Consider the following 21,566-nt stretch of genomic DNA (forward strand, 5'->3'; position numbering starts at 1 on the left):
CTTTAGAAATTGTTATTTTGCCTGCTGTCTGTTTGTAATTTGCTATGTAACATCACCTGTTTGAGTCAGGACGTAACATTCAAAGTAAATTTTAAATCTCAATAGTAAATTCTGTAGATTTTTAGATAATAGCAAATATGATTACAGTAAGTTTTATAGCTTATGTCAGGAACGACTGAAAATATTGCGCCAAAGATGTTGTATCAGATTACATCTCTTATTATTATTATTACTACTACTTATTACAATTATGAAACCTCATAGTTCATGTTTGTGATGCATCAAAAATCAATTCACTTTGCAAACTAAAAATGTATTTTTTATACATCAACGTTTTCCATGGAAAATATTATTACATTTACCTGTACTCTCTAGGTTAAAAAAATCAATTCTGCTTTCTGACGTTTTTTTAATAAGTCAGAATTTATCTGTAATGTATTTTTGCAGAAAATGCAATTCAGGCCTTTGGCAATGGTACTGATGTGAATGTGTGGCAGCCAATCCTCCCTGTACAGACCACTACAGCCACAACTACAACAGCTTCCAGACTTAAAAATATGGGTTCAGAGACCACCAACAATGAAATACCAACTAATAATGATTCGCCAGCATGTGCAAACCTGCAGGTAAGAGAGACGTGTAATTGCTGCAGTGCATACAAGAAAATTGTTCATATGTTTAGAGTCATCTATTGTTGCATAAACGCAATGTACTTTGGTTCAAAATATTTGATTATTCTGCCGTTGTAGTTACAAACTTGATATGTTGTAAAATATCAGAGACTCATATTTCCAGTAAGAAAAATATGCATATTTCAGAGTGGGTTCTATTGGCGCCATGTCTCAGAAGCAAGACATATGATTTAATCTGTTATCAGAGTTTTGGATATGAACACTGCACTCTGCAAGCCAGCATAGGTCTGCCAGGGTAGGTCAGATAAAATGGATCCTCTGCATAATTCAAAATCAAAGATAAGTCTTATTGTCATGCTGCCTTCTTCCAGCTACTTTGTTTTCTTAGTGCAAATAGACTTTCCTCCTTAGGTTGAGTAGCTGTGGATAGTGGGGAATACTGGGTGCCCCAAACTACATGGTGCAGAAGCTGGACCAAGAAACAAAAGCTGTGCTGGTTCAGGTACTTTTTTGAATTGGACTCAAAATCCCGATCAAGTTTTGGACAGTGAGTGCAGCCGTATCCCTTGGCATTTCACTCTGACAGTTTGTGATATGCGATTGTGGTTATTAAAGGGGCTAGCCACTTGCTGAAGGCAGTGTGTGCAGTTTTTAGAAAGCCTGGAGAATTTGGGCTGGAAAGAATGGCAAAATCTAGGCAGAAAAGAGCAAAAGGCCAAAGGAAGTATAAACAGAAAGCATCTTTAGGCCTGAAGACTGTAGAAATCCTGTAGAAATTATATCCCATTAGGTCAGGAAGAGATCAATTTGGCTGATTTTTGATTGTATCTTTGCAGAAGGACAATTCCTATATGGTACTAATGACAGTCTCAAAGTTTTAAAAGTTTCATCTGGTATGAAAATACCTTTATCCTCAGTTCGTATACACTTATGCACTTGTCTTTTTATGAGATACCATTCATATTTCACTTGATTATAAAACATTTGATTCTATACTCTAGATGTTGTAAACAGTATCCGAGTTTCCACATTCACTTCAAGGAAGAGTTCATATATCCCAGAAATGTGTTTGACTTCTTCGTTTTCCTTCGCCACTCTGACATCTTAATCCTTTTTTTTTTCATTTACTTTGCATACCACACTGGCAAATTTCATTTGAATTAACACTCTGCACTGGCATTACTGAAGTCACAAAGTATATGGGTTTGTGGTAGATGGTGTTAAGTTGTTTAATTTCGATTCTATTTTTGCATAACTACACTCACTATCAGCTAGGCTTTGTGAGCTATTGATCTGAGCGTGATAGTTGTAGGCACAGCATTTCCATATGAATAGCTGTTTAACTAGAAAAAATTAGACTAAGATAAATTTAACCTTTTAAACCTGGATCTTGGAACATCTTGTGTTTAAAACAAGGACTTGATGAGATATTATTAGCTCACTTCATGTTATATTAAAAAGTTGTTTTATGGCAGAAATCTTGTTTGCCTCCAGTGTTTGTACAGTCCCTTGTAGAATACAGCCTCCAGATGCTACCAAAGTACACATGATAAATAATGAACTGAAGAAATGACAAGCAATTACAAATCCCATTGGTTTCCATTTGACTTGCAAATGTTCCACAGTCCTGAATATATGTCCAAGGGTTCTGAAAATGAATAAAATTATTTCCCCACCTTACTTCTGATCCTCCAGCATTTTAAAGTCACATCTCACCTCAAACCTCAAATATACCTCTGTTAGACTTGATCAGTAATGAGTCAGGAAATAAAGGATCTTTGGGGAAAGTAACTTTATTTAAAGAAATGATACACTGGTTTATAGAAGCTATAGAGATAGCTGAACTGGAAGGGCACCACAGTTTTGTGAATAAGCAGTTTTATTCTTGGGAAGTGCGACATGCTGGTGCTAGCTACTTCTCTGTGTCAGAACTGGAATACAAAGAACACAGCTTTTATATTTTATTGCATTTTTCAAAAAAAAAATGCTTACAAATAGAGCCAAGCCAAGCTCTCTTCTGGCCCTTTTTGGAAAAGGGCTCCTTGGGCAGTATGGTGCCTCATTGAATGTGAGACTTGAAACCTCAGTTCAAATTTTAGAAAAGAACTGGAGACACTTGAACAAACATACTCATTCTAAAATTTTCCTCCCATGAAAAATAATTCTTTTTTAGTATTTTCAAAAAATGCCCTTGTACTACCAAAACCAATCCGAAAGGCTTTGAGATACGCTTAGCATTTGAGCTGAAAGATTTCAAAAAGGGAATATAGCCTAAATATTGTGAAAAGTAGTATTAAAAGCATTTGCCTCTATACAAAAAAGATAGTGACAGACAAGGGAGAAGGATATTATTGTTGAGATGGTTCAAGGCTGCTTATCATAGTTAGTGGATTTGAAAAATACAGTAAGGGAGGAAAGAACAAGAAGTGATTGATTAGTACAAGTAGCCATAGAAATAAATACAGTAGGGGAGGAAAGAGAAAGACGTGATTGATGAGTATAAATAGCCACAGAAACGAACAAATACTAACCTCCTGGGGTTGTAAAATACAGGGCATTAACTAATCTGCCAAGAGTGTCACCAGCTGAGCAATTTTTGATATTTTTTTTCTGACTTGTTCAAAATGGTCGTATGAGAAGCTTGAATAGACTGAAAAAGAGTGCACTAATGGTTTTGTCACTGTGCCTACCAACATACCTGGGAATCTGGAAGGGTTATGCGCGCGTAAAGAAAATACATGATGCTTGTTCACCAGAAATCAGGATGTGTTTGAAACACATCATTTTTGCTTCTGTGATACTGTTTAGAAGTGGTTCTTCATTTAAAATTACCATTGTTACAAGCATTTTCAGGTCCTACCACTATTTTCCTGCTTCACACTGTTGCAGTGTGAAGAAATATGTTCGCTTCTAATACATGCTCATTTTGTGTTTATATATTAATTACTTTCTATACTATAATAAACTATTCTACTATTTCTATCCCCAAATGAAGTCAGTCCTCCATCTTTTCCAGAAGGATGTTTCAACTTCAAGAAGCATCTTATAAACACTTTTATACATTTTTATAAACCATTAAGAAAGTTTGATAATGACAGGCAAAGAGTAAATAATGGTTACCTTTATATAAAAAAAAATTCAAATGTTTTTTAAGATGCTAAACATCATGCAAAGCATGATCATCGAAGTGTAAAAATAACTGATAAGCTATTTTATCCCCCCAAAAAGAAGGAAAATCCCAGCAATGTCATCCTTACACGAACAATTTCTATTAAGCAACTGTCATCCCTATCTTTTCTCTGATAGCTGTTCTATAATATGTTCTACTTAACTGATATTCTGTTTTTCCTTCATTCTCAATCATTACGTGCGTTTGACACTCCAGTCCAAAAAGGTTTTGGTTTTTCAATCTTGCATTCTACCACCGCTGCTTGATCTATCATACTGGCTTATTTGAAAAAGACAAAAGGATGAGTTTGGCAGTGGACTCCACTAAAGTATTCTTCAAGAAAACTACTGTTCTGCACTTATGAGAGGTGCAGGGAACTGAAATAGCGTAATAATATAAATTTCAAATGATAGATTAGAGTAGATTTGACTAAATGTTATTATAACATCATCATTGATAAATAGAAAGTGCAGGCTTTTTTTTATGGGGATTGCTATAATAATTTAGACAACATTTTGAACAAGACTCAAAATGCTAGAAATTGCTGTGGTTAAGGACACTTCAGTCTAACTTTGTGTGTCAAAATCTATCAGCTCCCTAGCCAGTTCTGTACCCTCTCATATCATATATTTTCTAAGTGTGATCTAGCAAACCTTAATTCAGCATTTAGGGAATTCATGATTTCTGTGCATCTGAAGAAATGTGGGCAATGGGCACAGATAGAACTGAGATGCATGGCCCTTTAGGTTGAAGGTGTATGTTTCACAGTTAAGTCCAGAATGTGGTCATTTTTTGTATTCTCAGCAGGAAAAAAAAAAAAGAAGAAGAAGAAAAAGAAGATAGGAATTAACACAGATATTTTGTAGAGATCAAGAAGGAAAAGAAAAATGTAGATATATAAGTAGGTGTATTCTTTTTATTTTCTTGTATGATTAGTGAGCCTTTAGAATACAAGTGGGATATTTCAAACTGTTCTTTTCAGAATTTTTCTTCCTTCCTCAGAAGGATTCCCACAAATTCACATAATTTCAGAACCTTAAGGACTTTTAACATCTTTCTCAGAACTTCAAGAAAAAAATCTGTCATGGGAAGTCATAGGACTAGAACAGGAGACAGAGCTCACAGTTCTCTGAGGAGACAAGGACTTAAACATGGTTCGTATATAGAAAATGTCTGTGCTTTTAGCCTGCTGTAGGTGTAGGTGCTGCACATCCTTGGCGCTGGGTAAGGATGTGCTAATCCTGGCTTGAAACATTGTCTGTAATTACTTAATGTAGCTACCTGTGTGCTAAATATTGTTATTATAAATGTGTAGGTGTTAGGAGAGGGTTAAAAGCCTCAATGGAATGCTCTGAGGATCAAGTCCCAGCAGGGGTAGAGCTTCATGGATTGGTAATTGGGTGGTGGGTGAACATAAATAGGAAACATGGGCGGTACGTAGGTGTTCTGTTGATGAAGGACTGATCCAATTGCTGAAACAGTACTCTGGAAGAAAGTCCAAGTGGACTTTAGAGCACCAGTCCTAGCTATTCGATATGGCTGGCACCCTCTTTCCTTGCTCCCTTCATTTAGGCTGTGATCTTTACATTTCTTTTCTGTTTTGTGGAAAACAAACATTCTGCTTTGAAATGCCCTTCCCTTGGGAGATGACTTACTTGGGCATCTTCCACCAGACATTGTACCTATTCAGGAACTTTCAGCCCGGGGCAAAAGATTAACAGAAATATAAGACATCCATTGCTGTTCCAAAACAAATTGTGAAAAATGAAAAAAAAAAAAAAAAAAAAAAAAACAAGTTAGAATAATGATTAGATGTTTCATATGAGAAGATTTAAATTTACCTCCCCTGTTTCCTGGATTAGCTGACATAATGGGGACAGCCTGCTGGCACAAGTGATTTACAGAATGCCTATTGGCAGCTTTTCTTCTGAAAAAACATTTCTTAATTTGCCTCAGCAGCAATTCTGTATTACCCAAAGAAATCTTGTACGTTTTGCATTTTCAGATTAATATCTGACAGCTAGGAATAATTTGAAGTTTCATCTTTAGTTTTACCCTGTAATTGGGGAACCACTGAATCAAAATCCTATGTTTCACTAAACTGGAGACTGCTTTGTGTATCAACATTGATTTCGGTGAAGTTAATTCCCTTTTGTTTCAACACCATGGCTGATTGGGTCCTCAGAAAATCTGCACTAAGGAGTGTAAGGTACCCCACGACTGTGTCTAATGCACCCTTTTTGCACCTTCCAGGCTCAGCTGAAGTTAGATTGCAAGAAGGACCACACATGGTGGATTATTTTCAAGCTTGTTGAAATCTTGAACAAGTTAAGATGTGATTAATCTAGCTGATTAATTTCTCAGTACAGTGAACCTTTTGCCTGTCTTTTGACATCAGAGGAACAGATTGAGGATATGGCCAAGAATTATACCCTGTAGATCCAAATGTGTCGTGTTAGTGTCACTGTTGCTGTGAGGCATCAGGCATTAGTAGCTAGTAGAAAGTTGTTTTCATTTTCCAGCCTTAGTTTAATTTCCTCCTTGGACATTGGGCCCACTTAAAAATTCTGTTACAATCTGTGGGGTAACCTACAGTCAAAAGCTCTCAGATGATGTAAGGCAGAATGGCTCTGTTGTCTTCACACCTACACAGATGTGCATCAGTTAATGTTTAGTCTCTTTGGCACACAGAGCTCTTTAAAATTTGACCTTATATTTAATGATCAGTTCTCTGGTTAAAAATTATTAATGTGGAAATATGTTGAAATAAACTTTTGTTTCTGAAAGATAGCAAAATAGTTTATTATCCTTATTAGAAGGACAGTTTAAATAATGCTTTTTTCTAAGTACGCATCTCATTATACCAAAATATGGTACACATATACTGTGGAGAGCACAGTATTTCAGAAATATTTTGTCTATGATAAAATATTTTACAGTTCATTTTTTAAAAGTGTAATAGTCTAAGCATCTTTAGTGTATTATAATAATACAAAGCTTTATAGTAGACTGTAAAACTCCAGATTGCAGTTTTAGGAATCATGCAATTATGTTTTATAGTTTAATAATTGTTCAATTGAAAGTGAGAGGTTCCTAAAAACAATTTAATGACTTACAAAAATACCATTTTGTTAAAGTGCACTGCACACCTTTCAGAAAGTTGAAATTTCTATGGACAGATTATAGTTTTTACTCTCAGAAAGAATTTTGCAAATTGTTGCTACTAAAAGTAGATGTAGCATTTGCGGTATTCCCTTAAGCCACAGTTGTTTCTACATTTCACATTGGTATCTTATTATAGAAATACCCACAAAAATACAAAGCACTAGAATAAACCAGAATCAGAAAATGGAATACATCAGAACAAGCCAAATTAAGCTAGTCATAGCCCAAGTTATTACTTTATATGGTTCTTCATCATACTAAAGGCATTCCTAATGCCAGACAACTTCAGTTCTCAATCAAATACCTAGTCCATCACATGCTTCCCTTTTATAACAGTTAGCTCACTACAACCTGAAAAAAAGAAAGTTGTAAAATGAAGCACAGCATTATAATTTAATTTTAAAGCATAACAACTACTGATAAAATTCTAGGATATGGCATTGTGATGGTAGATGTTTAATCATGGATATGGCATTGTGATGGTAGATGTTTAATCATATTGTCTTTAGTAGTACAGTTCATAATATATTGTGAATTTATGGAGCCTGACAAAGTATTTTGTTTAAAACATTGTTCTTAGCAAATATAGATTTTGTCCATGACTCGGCTTGCATTTACACTTGCATAAGTAAGAATAATTCCAGTTAGGCCAGCAGGCTGATGTTATGGCAAAAAAAAAGAGGCAAGAAAAAATGATACCGTGGTGTTCCTAATGGAACACAGAACAAAACTAGAACCCTGGAAGTCATTAATGCTTTTTTTTTTATTTTTTTTTCCCCGGAATAACTTGCAGGAGTTCTACATATAGATCAGATTCCTATCATACTAGTTATTGTACAGGCTGATAATGAAAAGATACTGCTTACCTAAAAACCCCAATGAATTGCAGTTGATTTCAGTAAAGCTAACACTTCAAAGCCTTTATTTATTCTGAAAACCACATAGCATATCTTAGTGCTCTACAAATGATAAATTACTGTTATAAGCTATGTTAATGCACTGTGTTATCCTTAAGAAGTATTTGCACAGAGCTACATGAGGAAAACAAAAGCAAAGGACTGGTACAAATCTCAGGTATTTGATACATTTGTGCAATTTGTCGTAATTTGATGCAGAGTTATTTCTCTCTAAAGCATCAGAATAGCTTGGTAGTTGCCAGATTTGGTCAACATTTGACAAATAAAATATCTCTTCATCAATTTTGATTTTTTTTCAATGAATTTTTATTTACAAAACAAACAAAGGGATTGATCGAGATGCTGCTGCTTTCATATTTTTGTAAGCTTGTTTAATCACCATGATTGAAGTGGATACTGATGCTTTTGTTTCTTAGTGTTGCAGTTTGAGACCAAATGACTGTGTGCAGGCTAGATGGATTTGGATACCAAAGTACTTTAATCACAGATTAGAGAAAGATTCTGTTGCAGGGTTTAGGGGCTGCCCTTCCTGGAGTCTCTTCCCAAAATACGTGCTCGCTAGTATTCTTAAGTGTCCTTAGTTATCAGATTGATTAGAGTATACCATGATGATGACTACTGTATGCAAAAACAATATGTTGTTGCTGTTGGTGGTGCATGTAATCTACTCGTCGTGGTCATTTCTGGAAACTCTTGAACTTCTTCATGATCCACCGATGATGATTTTGTTGTTTGGAACAAATGATTGATCATATTTTGCCTACTACTACAGCACAAAGTTGGTTAAAGTTTATGAGCTTATGCCGGTAGTATGGTAACTAGGCCTAACTTCTGGTAATTGCTACACCTCAACAAACTGCACCTCTTGACTCATGTTTCTGATGAATTTTCATTCCAAAATAATTTTAAATGAGATAAAAATTGTATTGATAGTTTAGTGTTTTTATATCACTCATCTAATGGTGGTCACAAGTGGAAGCAACTGCCCTGTCAGTCAAGGTCTTGAGCAGTTATCTGGCAGAGTTCTACCCAGTACAACCCAGGCCTGATGTCGGTAGTGTCTTATGCATGTTTAATCCTCTCTTACTTGGTAACTTCAGATGTTCAACATGATTTGGTGGTGGCTTTAGCTGAATAACTGTTACGAGTTTTACAGAGTTAAAAAAAGCATTCTAGGAAGGTGTACTCCAGTGCAGTTATCATACTTAAAGAAAAATCAGAAGGATGACTTGATGTTACTCACTAGATGAAAATAGATTTGAAGGCATTTGCTATATTCTCTCCCTTTATGCCAGAATGAATCATATAATACTAGTTTTAAGCATACCTCTAGCGTCTTGCCATTTAAGGGAGTGGATGTTGCATCTGTGTTCATCCCAAGTCTCATGGTAACATCACTTTTTCTGTTTTATCAGCAAAGAAAATCACACTACATATAGAGAGATAGATTCTCTTAAACATACAAGAACCTGTAAATAAGAATGCCCTTTTTAAAACCTCTGCCTGTGCTCTTGGAGACCATCTCTACTAATGCAAATAGAAACTCCTCCTCCAAGAGAAAAGTTCCCTCTCAGGGAACAATAACCAAGACTAATTCTGCCCATTTATGTGATGTTAGTTGTGGGCCTGTTAGTTTCAATTTATGGTATTATCTATAATCTCTGGAATATCACTTCTAGTTAACGATTAGTCTTTTATTAGATCCGTTTTCTCTCTGTGCTTTCCTCTTTATTTTTCTTTCTTTTTTCTTTTTTTAAGGGGAACATTTCTTCTTGCATATCTGCTTTTTTAATCTTTGGGCATTCAACTGACTCTCAGAATCATTCTAGTATGAAATTCATCAGCATAAATTTTCTCTGTGTCCTGTATTCTCTGTGTCTGATGTAATGGTTCATTGCAGATACAGGAAAAAAAAAAAAAGCCATAAAAGACCAAGCAGAACAGCAGAAGAGATGTTGTGCCTGTGTCCTGCACAGGAGGAGTCACCAGGCCCTAACTCTCTTAGCTGCTTTAAAAGCTACAGTGGAGATTGGAGAAGAGCGGAGTTAATATAACCATCAATCAGAAAAAAAAAAAAAAAAAAAAAGAGGGGCAGCAATGGAAAATAGAATAATTAGGCAGTAACTTCAATTGCACATTCCCATGAAGGTGTTCGACTCATCCTAGCAGTCGCAGTTGACTTGCTGGTCTTGCTGCAGTAGATGCTACATGGCTACTTTCACCACACCTATAGCATTTCACTTTGGTGAAGGCTTCTAGAACGTGTCCAGACTGTGGCCATGCTGAGTTGTGCTAAGAGATAGGGGTCCATCTGTATGTTGGTTTAGGAGAAAGTCTGAAGCAATCGTACTTCCTTAACCTTGATTACAAAGAATGCTTTGATGTCTTCCATCCTCAGTGAGCCCATACACATGAAGTATGTTTATGCAGAAAAAGTCATTTATTTTGAAGCAATCACATGACCTAATCAAATTCTGGTTCTGCTTATATAATTTCAGAGTTTTATGCATTATAATTATCACCAGCTCTATGTTAGGATTATCAGTTCCTCCTTATATATCCACCATTCCTTAATCTCTCTGTATTACCTGTAAGCTAATGTTAAAAAAATAAACAGGCTCCCATTTATGATGTGGCAGATAATGTTAAAAAAAAGGTAATGGTAATGAAGATTCTTTAGAAATAGTTTTTTCCTTGTAACCAACAGTAAATGAAATATAGAAGAGACCATAGGAAACTAGTACTATAATAAGGAGCCATTGTAAACTGTAAAGTGATGACGCAGTAGCATAGCTGCAAAAATGGCGTACAGCTGAAGAGCTAAAGTTTGGAACCTTTTCCTTAGCATGCCTAAATCTTTCAAGTAGTCAAACTGAGTTTATAGGAGAGAAAATGAAGTGCAGTCTTTTAACCAAATTGGCTAGCATATACTCTTAATAAAAAATTTTAATGGTAACGAAAGATCTGAACATAAATATAGTTTTATTCTGCTTTTAACCTGTCTGTTCATTTTACTTACATTTTTCAGTGCACATTTATAATCCCATACTGGAAATAAATCACATTTCTTATCCCCCACTTACTTTTTATCCCTATGACTTTTAATCAGCTGCTGAATAATAGATCTCTGCATTACCCTTAAACCATTTGGTCTGCAACATTTTTCTGCTATTGGGTTCTAGAATATAAGCTGACACCCATTTTGATTCTTGGCTTTCAAAATCAATGGGAGTTCAACATGTTTATTTAAGTTTTTACTTTGAAGAATGAGATCCTAGCCATTTCACACCAGACTGTAGTTCTAATCAGTAGACTAAACCTAATAAAAAAAAAAAAACACCTCAGGTTAAGCCCTCCTGTGTTAAGCCCTTCTGTGAGCCACAGATAAACAGTCAGGCTGTTGTGTATAAGCTAGGATATTTTTTCATAGGTTCACTTAGCATGTATCCTAAACAATTACAGGATTATCCTCCCTCATGACTTTCTTAAAAGAGAATTAGGTATTCAGGGCAATATTTTACTAAGTGCAGCATTACACCATATGTTTATTTTTTTTCCAGATTGACATTTTCAGAAGCTTCAGATTGCCTCTAATTCAAGGCTAGATATCCATATAACCATTTGCATGTACTGAATCCATGCTCATTGGAAATGCATTCAAATTTGCAAGGTTCATTGCAGATATGAAGTGTCCTGGGTAGGCCTACCTGGCTGCTGGCTGCAGCCATAAATGCTGATTTATGCAGTAAGCTGTATTAAGTGGGTATATAAAAACTAAGCGTACACAAATGAATGCTAATCAGTTATCACTCTCTATGAAAACTTGATCCTAAATTTGTGTTTGAATAAATCCCGTGTATGCATTCAAAAAACTTGTCTTCAGACAAATTCTGATCAATAGTGTCCAGTAGGGTTTTTACCACAGGTTGCCCTCCTCTAGAAAAGATTGTTTGAAGCCCATTGGGAAAAAATTGCGCTATGTCAGTATGCTCTTTTCTGCACTTCAGTCACGCATGTACTGTAATTACCGAGTTCTGAGGACAAATGGAAGGTTTTTTGCATGCAAGGAACTGCTTGTTTTCAATTTCACAAGTCAAAAATGCAATTTTAAAAGGAGAAATTGCCCTTTTTTAATACAGATTTGGAACTTAATTAGTTTGGCTTATTCTTGCAACTGCTTGCAGAATCATTCTCTCATCAAGAGGCAGCCTAACCCCTAGTGCTTTTAATTAAGATTTCCTGATTATTCCTCAAGATTCAGCCATGCTTATTTGCAGATGAGAAATTCCAGTTGTTATAGGCACAACTGAAAAGGTTTAGATAAAATCATACCTAGTGTATGAGCTTAATGAGGATACTAAGGAATTACAAATTAAGCAAAAGCCTTTCAGCCTCAGGTGAGATTCAGTTTTGTATTTTGTGTGTTTTGATAACTCATTGAGAGGTGTCAGTGAGAGGGCTCTGTTCTTTGGGAGCTGATCTGGTAGCCCTGGGTCCACTTCACATGGACAGGCCCTGAAACACAAGCCACGCTGGCACACAGCACTGTAGCAGGAGACTCTGGCGTTGCATGAACGTTTGAAGAGAACAACTGCCAAAGTTACAACTCCAAATAATCCAAAAGCCTGTTCAGCATGAGACGCATCTGCTCAAATGCTTTGAAAGTCCTCGTTCATCATCTGCTGCCCTTTGCTACATGCACAGCCTGTTGTAGTGCAGTTGCATTCATCCATGCACAACATATCAGAACTACTATGGTGGTGACTGTGTGAGCAGCATAGCGATACCCCAGATCCTTTTTAAGGATACTGTTCTTGAGCACTAGAGATGTTAATCCCCACTGGACCACCAAACATGGCATCTCTTCAGACCACACCTTCACTTCTTTCTGGGATGGCCTAATACACCAGGCAGGTACCAGGGCTGATGTGAGAAATGATCTGCATTGCCTACACGGAATATATACAATAATATACAAGAGACACAATCTGCATAGAGCATCCACTCAACGCTCATCTTTAGTCATACTGTTCTAGTTTTAGCCTTTGACATTCTGCAGTTTAGACATCCTGGTCTTTAGATATCTGAGTAATAAGAGAAGTCCTGTTATTGTTGTGGTTAGTGCACATCCGGGTGTATTTTTTGGAACCTCCCATTCTGGAAATGATTCAACGACAATTTTGACACTGAACATTGCTAGTCAGGTGAAGCTGATGCATGCAAATATTAAATATATGAACAAGTAGATCACAAGAAGTAACATCCACTTTTTTGCTACTCACCCCAGGTATTAATAAAACCGCTGTGCATTCAGGGAAATATTTGCTGCCAACCACCATTAATCAAGGTCCTCTTTAGACAGCACTTTCAAGATGTCTTTCTAGGTGAAACCTTCAAATCTCTCTCTTGGGTCCCACAAAAGCATGTTAAAATTTGGTAGCATAGGGCACCTTCAATTTTTTTCTTGTGGGGTTTGCAATTAAATTAGAAAATCTCGGGATATGGCAGGACTTGCCCCTTTTAACAGAGCAGCTCTTCTCACAGCAAGGGAAGTGAAAGGCATGGAGAAACATTGTAAGTGCTTTGTGATGTTATAAACCTACATCCCATTAATTCTTCAGTCTCTTTTGAAGTACACTGCTTGACAGGAAAATTTGTGCCACTTTTTCGCAGTGAACCTGTCCCTTAAGAGGAGTAGTTGAGAACCACCCACTCATTTCAAAAATCTTACTGAATAGTTGTCACTTTTGACCTGAGTTAGAACAAACCAGCTACTGATATGTATAAAGGTTATATCCCATTAATAATACCCTGAACTCACCAGTCTGTATCAATATAATACTTCAGAAAGTAGGCAAACTACTCAATCTTAAAAACCTTATTCCAGCCTAGTATGGAAACTTTACAAAATTTACCCAAAATGGTACTGTTGATCTCAATCACTTGCATTATTAACATTCATCTAATTGTATTTTCTGGTTTATTAAATATAGGCAGGAATATAAGACTATCTTCTGTGAAAAATTTATAAGATGAAACAAAACAGCTTATATCCTGTGAATAGTTTTGCATAATCTGATAATTATTTGCACATTCTGATTATTATAGACTCAGAATTATTTTGAATTAATTATAATTGTTAAACTTTTAAATTCTCAACATTTTTTATGTCTAAAAAAAATAGACAGTTTCAGTCCTGGAAAAATGTTTTGCATTCCTTCCTACTGAGCTCAAATTTGAGACCATGTACATGGATGATGTTAGGCAGTGACTGTGTATTTTCATGTGCTGCAGTATAGCCAGTGGAAAAATGCTCATTGGTGCAATGGGTCTGTCAAGTAAATATTAAGACATCTTTCTAGTAAAGTCCCAATTTTGCAAACTCCCCTCACAGAAGAGCATCTCTGCTTCCTTGAATACATGGACTCCAGTGTAAATGTTCTGTGTAAGAGCATGGGTCACGTGCCAATAGCTGATATGAGGAAAGCCACTATTACCTACAGACTAGGGTTAGGGATTCATCCCTAATATTTAGAGAAAAATTTTGTTTTTTCTCACTTTCAACCGTGTTACTTGTGTGGCTCTGGTTGGTTTCTTGCAGAAGAGCTCTTTGATAAAAACACAGTATGTCATAGCCTGCTTTCATTATCATCCAGACTTGGTAAACCTGACTGTATTTTATTCTTTTTTAAATAATCTTCTTGTGTTTTCATTCTGAATGGTATTTTTGATGCTAAAAAGGAAAGTAGATTCTGAGGTAGTGTAGCAACTTCACTAAAATTTCAGCTTGCCAGTTCTGAGAAAGCATACGTGCACCTGCATAATTCAGCTACAATATTAGATGAACGGAGAGAAAATCTTTAAATTTCTATTTCTGTGGCACTTCTGAAGAGCAGATTGTTTGGAGCCAAAAATGCAAAAATCGCCAGTTAGTCCAAATCACAGCTGTTCAATTACTTTAAAATAATCTCTAAATCATGTCATGATTTAATGGGGCTTAGTATCAGGCATAGCCACACAACTACTGGTGTAGGAAAACTAATATACTGGGATTGATAAATGTAAATAAACTTGAGGATGGGAGGGCTTAGCTTTATGGTGGGCAGCTCAAATAGCTGGCTAATTTCTTCTTCCTTTCCATCCAGGGTTATGTTAATATCTGCAGCTTTCCCTTTACCTCACTGCAGTTACAGCAGGGATGCTCATTATCTAAAGTGTTTTCTACACCTTTTTGAGACTGACCACTGTGTTTTGTTGCTATGTGTATGTGTGCCAGCATATGCACAAACACATCTGGTTAATAAAAATGAAAATTCTGAGTGGTTTTAGCCACTTAAAGCAGATGTTGATAGTTCCTCTCTTCGCTTTAAAATTCATGAGTAGATGCAGTGTTCAGGAAACCAGCAGTAATGCCGCTTGCTTAAGGTTGGCGTAGCGCAAAAGCCAAAGCTCCCTGCAGTGCCCAGCGCTCTAGGCCTCGTGCAGGCTGGTGCTCAGGCAAGCTTGCCTGATCTGTCCTTGGAGCTGCAGGAGCAGAGGACGGCACCGCTGGTCCTGCTGCTGGAGCGCGGCGGCAACGCGGGACCTTGTTTTCTTCGTCTCCTCCACCTGCTGAGAGCTCGGGGCTGGGTGTCTCATGAGATAAGGCAGTACCACGGATTCTTCCCTGCTCTGCTCTCCTCCTTCAACTCTACTTTTGCTCTGTGAGGGTTCATCCAAGTTTGTCCTGGCTGATCGTCCTAGCCGCCCACCATCCACGTGTCATCTGGTGAACGTCACTGAGAGCTCGCTTGTAGCATGCTTAGTATAAGCCTCCAACTGCCTGTGACGTTACACATGCAAATACAAAATACGGTGTCGAAGCTGCATTAATGTGGTGTCTCTTTTCAAGGCTCATTAGCACAGTGCAGGCCAGTGCTGTTCTGGCTGAGCTGCTGCTAGTCCCAGAGCGGCCCCGGTTGACAGCTGCTCGGGAAGGTTTGCTCCATGCTCCAGTGCACCACGTAGCCTGCTCTAATGGTGGAGGTAGGACTCTACCTGCCTGCCAAGCTGAACAACTTTGCTTGCATATTTGGACATGCAAGGGCACGCACTCCAGCCTGGAGAGGTGCTGCGGGATCTGTAGTTCTTCAGTGGCTTACCTTGCTTCAGGATGAAAATCTGGGTAAGGCTTTTAACAGGAACCGTGATGGCTTTGTGCTCAGCACACAGTAGCAGATGCTACATGTAACTGCTGGGTGTATCCCTGGGCTGAGCATTGTGGTAAATCGCTAGAGAAATGAGTTTTAATTATAAAATCCTAAACCACTTGACTCTGGGTTGCGTGGCTTTTTAATTTGCTAGCTGGAGGAGGACAAAAAAAACCAAAAACAATAAAGAAAACACCTAGGCACCCTAAGCCATTGAGATATTAAGCTAGCAAAACTTATTCCGTCTATGCTTTTTAGTATTCTGCTTTCTCCTTTGCCCTTCTTAATGCAAAAATATTTGCTTGAGGCAAACCCTTAAAAAGACCATATTAGGGGCATTGCATAATATCCTCTAAAAATAGGATCAGGAATCTAGGACTATACAAATTCATTTTATTCAAATAATGAATGACTGAACATGAAAACAAAATTGTAACAAGTTGCTGTGCTGCCATGAAAGGTAAGTCAGTCAGTTCGGCTGACTTGGCTGAGTGTCGTATTTTGTACCACGCTCACTCGGAGACTAATTGCTTGAAATAAATATCTGAAGATCTCTGTGTCTGCTGCTTGTAAGCTGTTTGATCCGTTTGGTATTTTGGATAGGTCTGTTTTTTATAAAACCTTCAAGAGCACCGTGTGCCATATTGTTCCAGATAATGTGAATGTAGTGAGGGGTGAGGCTTAATTAGGTTGCGGCTTTATTAACATAATTTAGCTGAGAGTGATCCGTCAATAATTTTACGATGCAGGTGATTTTTTCTTCTTTCCACACTTGTGTTTGCTCCTTCTGGGAGGTTTATGGCCAGCCTTCACTCTCTCCAAATCAAATTTTCTCATCTTCTTAGGACTGAAAAAGTTAGAGGGAAGACATTGTCTCCTACCTCTGATGAAAATAAAATTGACTTTATCAACTCTTAGGCCCGTTTCTATGCTGATGTCTGCTAAGTCTGTTTGCCACTCTAGCCATCAAGACATCCAAATATCTGCCCTGGGTACTTGTTAAACTAGGGCTAATTTGATCTGTACTTAACTGTTCTGGAGTAGAACAGTAGTAGTAGTAGTGGCACCATTCTCAGCCCATCTGGTCCAGTCCTGCAAAAAGCAGTGAAGTATCCACAGCACTGCAGAGATCCCTCCTTACGTAGTCCCCAGAACAGAATGGGAGGTGCTAGTGATGGAGGAGTGAGAAAGCTGATTTTTAGCTGCATGTGTATTCTAGCCCTTCTTCCAAGTGGAATCTGCTTGCAAACCCTGGGCTGAAGCCCTTTCCTTTCAACCCCTTTTATCCTGAATGAGTGCCTAGAAATGTTCTTAGGAGAGCCACCATCCCTTTTTATTTTTCCTTTGTGGCTGGAATACAAACCTCCCTGCTTTTACATTCCTACTTATTTGCCCTGTTTTTGATGTTTAACATTCAAAAACAGTGATAACCTATTGGCGACAAGGGGTAAGATGTGTCTCATTTTTTTCTTAAGGCGCAATGTTAAGAGCTTTCTTAAGACAGAGGGCAATGCTGCCCTTCGGATCAGGCCTGACTCTTCATTCCCTGGGGGTGGCAGCGGGGCCTGAGGGCAGCGGTGGTGGCACCCGGGCCTGAGGACAGCGGTGGTGGCACCCGCAGCCCCCCGGGCTGCCCAAGCGCGGCTGCTGTGCCCCGCTGTGCCAGAGCTGCGGGGGGAATTCGAACAAGACCCCGGTAGGAGATTGTGGGACAAACTGTGAACGTTCAGGGGAGGTGCAAAGCTGAGGGGGACAAGAGCTTCGTGTCAGGAGATGATGGGATCTGAACTGACTGGCTGCTAGACTGCTCATTTCAGCACATTGCAGCAGCAAGTTTAAAGCAGTTTGTTTCCCCAGTTCGTATTTGGACACAAGGGAATAATTTGTTTGAAATGCTTAATGTTCCCAGATGAAAAACTTGTGGTTTGTTGCTTAACTGTGCTGAGTCTTTCCTATCTAGCTTTGGAGACTACTACCAGCAGTATCCTGGTAATGCTTGTTTCTAAAAGGTATTTTATTTACTGTGAAAAGTGGGATGGCAGAAATGTAGTGCCCTTACACTACATGGCCACCAATAAAAGGAAAAAGGATTTGGCTTCTTCTGTGGCTGTACAAAGCTGATGATTGTTTTTATGGCTTAAATAGCTTTTCACCCTGGCTGTGTGGTATAGTCTTCAAAATTATTTTATGCTGAATTGGATCCTTATTTTAGTGTCCTGTGCCTCTCACATGCACTTTGGTTGTTTTCCCTGTTGAAAGTAATTTACAGTGCAGCATGGCATGGTTTTGCTGTGCTAATAAGAAAGTGCTATTGACAGTTGTGATAGATGCACCTAGCACTTAGTGAGAGCAGAAGAGTTAAACTGATTGCGTTTTTAAAGCCTACGTATTTCTCTGCTTATTGTTTGTATCCCACTGTTGGAGAAAACAGACTAGTTGCATAGTAAATCTCTCTTATCAACAGCAGAAAAGAACAAGGGAAACATACACACTCATTTGTTATAGCTGGTACAGAAGTCTGGTCATCTGAAGGATGTGTTCCGGGGGATTTGTCCCTCTTCTTCAGAAAACCCTGTTAATATGAGCATAACTAACCAGACATCTCAGGAGAGGACAAAGGCAAAGTCATTAAAATTATCTGAAAAAAAGAGCCCACACCACATGTTTTTGTTGTAACCATATTTCTGGTACCTCTCACTATGATATCTAAGCAGTAAATTCTATAAAGTGCAAAAAGCCAAAGGGTGTAGCTAACGGTGAGAGTCTGGGCACCAGTGCTCAATCTGTGTCTGTTCACATGCAAGTCTAAGGCTGTCAGTTCCCTTTACATGTTTTGCCTGCCATGCCCTCCCTCCAAATTAAAGCTTACATCAGTTTGGAGCAATCCCCAGTCAGGCTTTGATCCTGCTGCAAGTAACATAGCTGTAGTGGATACATAAAAAATACTGCTGAGTGACAAGCCATAAATAATGCACATTTTATAGAGACTCCTCATGAGATACTATTGTAGTGTTTAATGCATTTTATTAACCCTGTAGTGCTGTAATTTGTGAAGGCTGGATTCATAATTGCAAGATAGTTTTCCCAGGAATAAATCCAGGGCTCTAGTGTCTGCAAATAATGGAGGTAAAGGAATTTGGGGGATGGGAAGCAGAGTGTTCCTAGGTGTAGGAGGACTTTATAATAGTCATTAGATGGAGGGAAAGAGAAGATAAGGTCAGGGTGTGTTTGAGCAAGGATTTAGGTAGGAACCCATTTTGGAGACACTGAGGTTAGAGGAAAACAGGGAGGTCCACAAAGTCTGTCTTAGATAAATCCTAAAGGCAGACCAGAGGAGGAATTTCTGCAAGAAGTATCCCTTTCTTTAGGCAAACCACAAAGTTCTCTGCTGGAACTCATTCTCCTTTCTTTCTAGGAGAAAAACTTTTCTAGGCATGAACTTTTTCTTTATGGACATTGGCCTGTCACCAATCCTTGCCTAAGTCAAACACTTTTCAGTGTGGATATTAAAAGCTAAAGGTTATCAAGGCTAAAATAAGGCTTGTGTGACTAATGTGTGATGTACTGAAGTTCATCATGAGGTGCACGAATATGCCTGTCTCCAAATATCATCTGTTGCTTTTGCTACTACGGTGATGATATTCTCTGTAAAAGCAGATGTTCATTTTTAAGGGTGCAAAAGCATAAGTGAGTGGAGGATTTTGGCAGTATGGGGGCAGCTTCATCAGAGTAACTCACATTACTGAACTGTAGTTCCCTGCAAAGCCAGGGTGAGTGTCAACACATCTGACATAACTTCATTTTGCAGTCAGCAACATGTCACAGCTGAGTATATGTCATTAGCAGATGTTATTTTACCCCAGTAGAATAGATCTCATACCTCTTTTTGTGTGTTTAACCAGTTGTTTTATGCTGCTTTTCTTTCACTGTTTTTTAATTAATTTTTTTAAATCAGCCCAACAATGTTTGTGTTTTATTTAATGAGGAAATTCCCATACATTTTCATGTCAGCAGATAAGAGCTTTATATTGAGATGGAAAAGTTTGAATACAGACTTGTTAGCTATTTGTGTGTGCTATTATACTACTACTATCAAAATTGTTGCTTCCAGCATTTTTGAAGATACCTCTTTAACTATACTTTAGATATGTAGGAAACCTGAGAGGCATGTTTGGTGGTGAATCCTTGGAATCTCACTTTTCCCAAGTTTTCTTTGCTGATGGTGCAGATATACCCTGTCAGAATCATCTGCAACTTTTTGTGAGGTTCACAACTTCCCATCAATTTAATTTTTTTAAGATAATAGGAGATGCTGCATGCTGAGCAGCTGATGGCTCAGGATATCCTTCAAAATTAAAATGTGTGTCTCCCCATTTGAGTGCACTTCCACCAAGCCCTGATTTTTCATCTCTTATGAGACTCTCACTCACCCTCAAGCACAAATACAGCAGTTCTGCTACGTGTAGAGCCCTTTGAGCCTAGGAATGGGGCAGGAAGAGTCTTCCCCTTAGGTTGTAATTACAGGACATAAGCTTCCCATGGCACTTTCTTCTACACATAAGATTTTTTTTTCTCCCCATTACTTGTGATTTAGTGCTGTACAGCACTATTGTAATAGTGCAGCCTATGCCAGCATTTCCATTATAGCCTGTTTTTACAGGTTTATAACTCAACAGTAAAAATGTGCTCTTCCAATTTGAAACTTGGCATATAATGCCTCCTCTCATCCTCAAAGTGATTCTTTTTTTTTCTGAAAATCTCTTTCCCTTCACCTTCTCTCCACCCCCCAAAAGAGGCTGCATTTTTGTCTACTTTTAAAGGAAGACATTTTCCATGGGAGAAAAGCCTGCTGATTATTAAAATTGCTATTCAATTCCAAGAAATAACAGATTTCTATAATAGAGGAAATGTATGAATAGGTGTTGCTGTTAGAATGACTGCATTAAGTTTGTAGATACAGATAACTAGTACCTTCCAAATTAAAGCTAGGAAATATTGACCAAAATTATTGAAAATTTTGTTATTTATTTATTTGTGTTGATTTCGTTTCTAGCTGTTAAGAGTTTTCTGAAAAATGCGTTTAAGTTGCTGCACTCTATTAATAGTTTATCACGCTGAATGAAGAAAGACTTTGCATAGAGACAAAATGTCATTTTTTTCTTTTCTTATTTGAGGAATACACTTTGCACTGAAGAAGTGGCCATTCAAACTTGGGTATTCGGTTGAGACCAACAAGGAGCAGTATTAGCCTTGTAGTTACTAGCACGAAGATCTGAAGCTTAGACAGCTATATACCACATCAACGTTTCCAATAGAGAGAAGCTTGGATGGGCTTGAAAATTTAGTGCTGAATGACAAACTAGAAAACAACAGGTTTTCATGGGCCTTACAGTGTACATTTTGACATCTGAATTTCTACTCATACCTCTTTTGAAGCATCACATTGCAATTCAAGTAGATATGTAGAATATGAGAAAATTAGGACTGACATGCC

General features: G+C 37.8%; 1 protein-coding gene across 1 annotated transcript in view; it reads left to right on the forward strand.

The window, feature by feature from the left end:
- The window catches only part of GFRA1 (GDNF family receptor alpha 1), a 128,848-nt gene that overhangs the window by 101,585 nt on the left and 5,697 nt on the right, over positions 1 to 21,566 (forward strand). Inside the window, exon 7 of the mRNA XM_088528589.1 lies at positions 448 to 626. Coding sequence (XP_088384715.1) covers positions 448 to 626 — 179 coding nt within the window. The remainder of the gene's footprint in view (positions 1 to 447; positions 627 to 21,566) is intronic.

Source organism: Tinamus guttatus, unplaced genomic scaffold (assembly GCF_059628265.1).
Source record: "Tinamus guttatus ecotype Peru unplaced genomic scaffold, ASM5962826v1 Tinamus_guttatus_pri_ptg000314l, whole genome shotgun sequence".
In the NCBI taxonomy this organism is placed as follows: Eukaryota; Metazoa; Chordata; class Aves; order Tinamiformes; family Tinamidae; genus Tinamus; species Tinamus guttatus.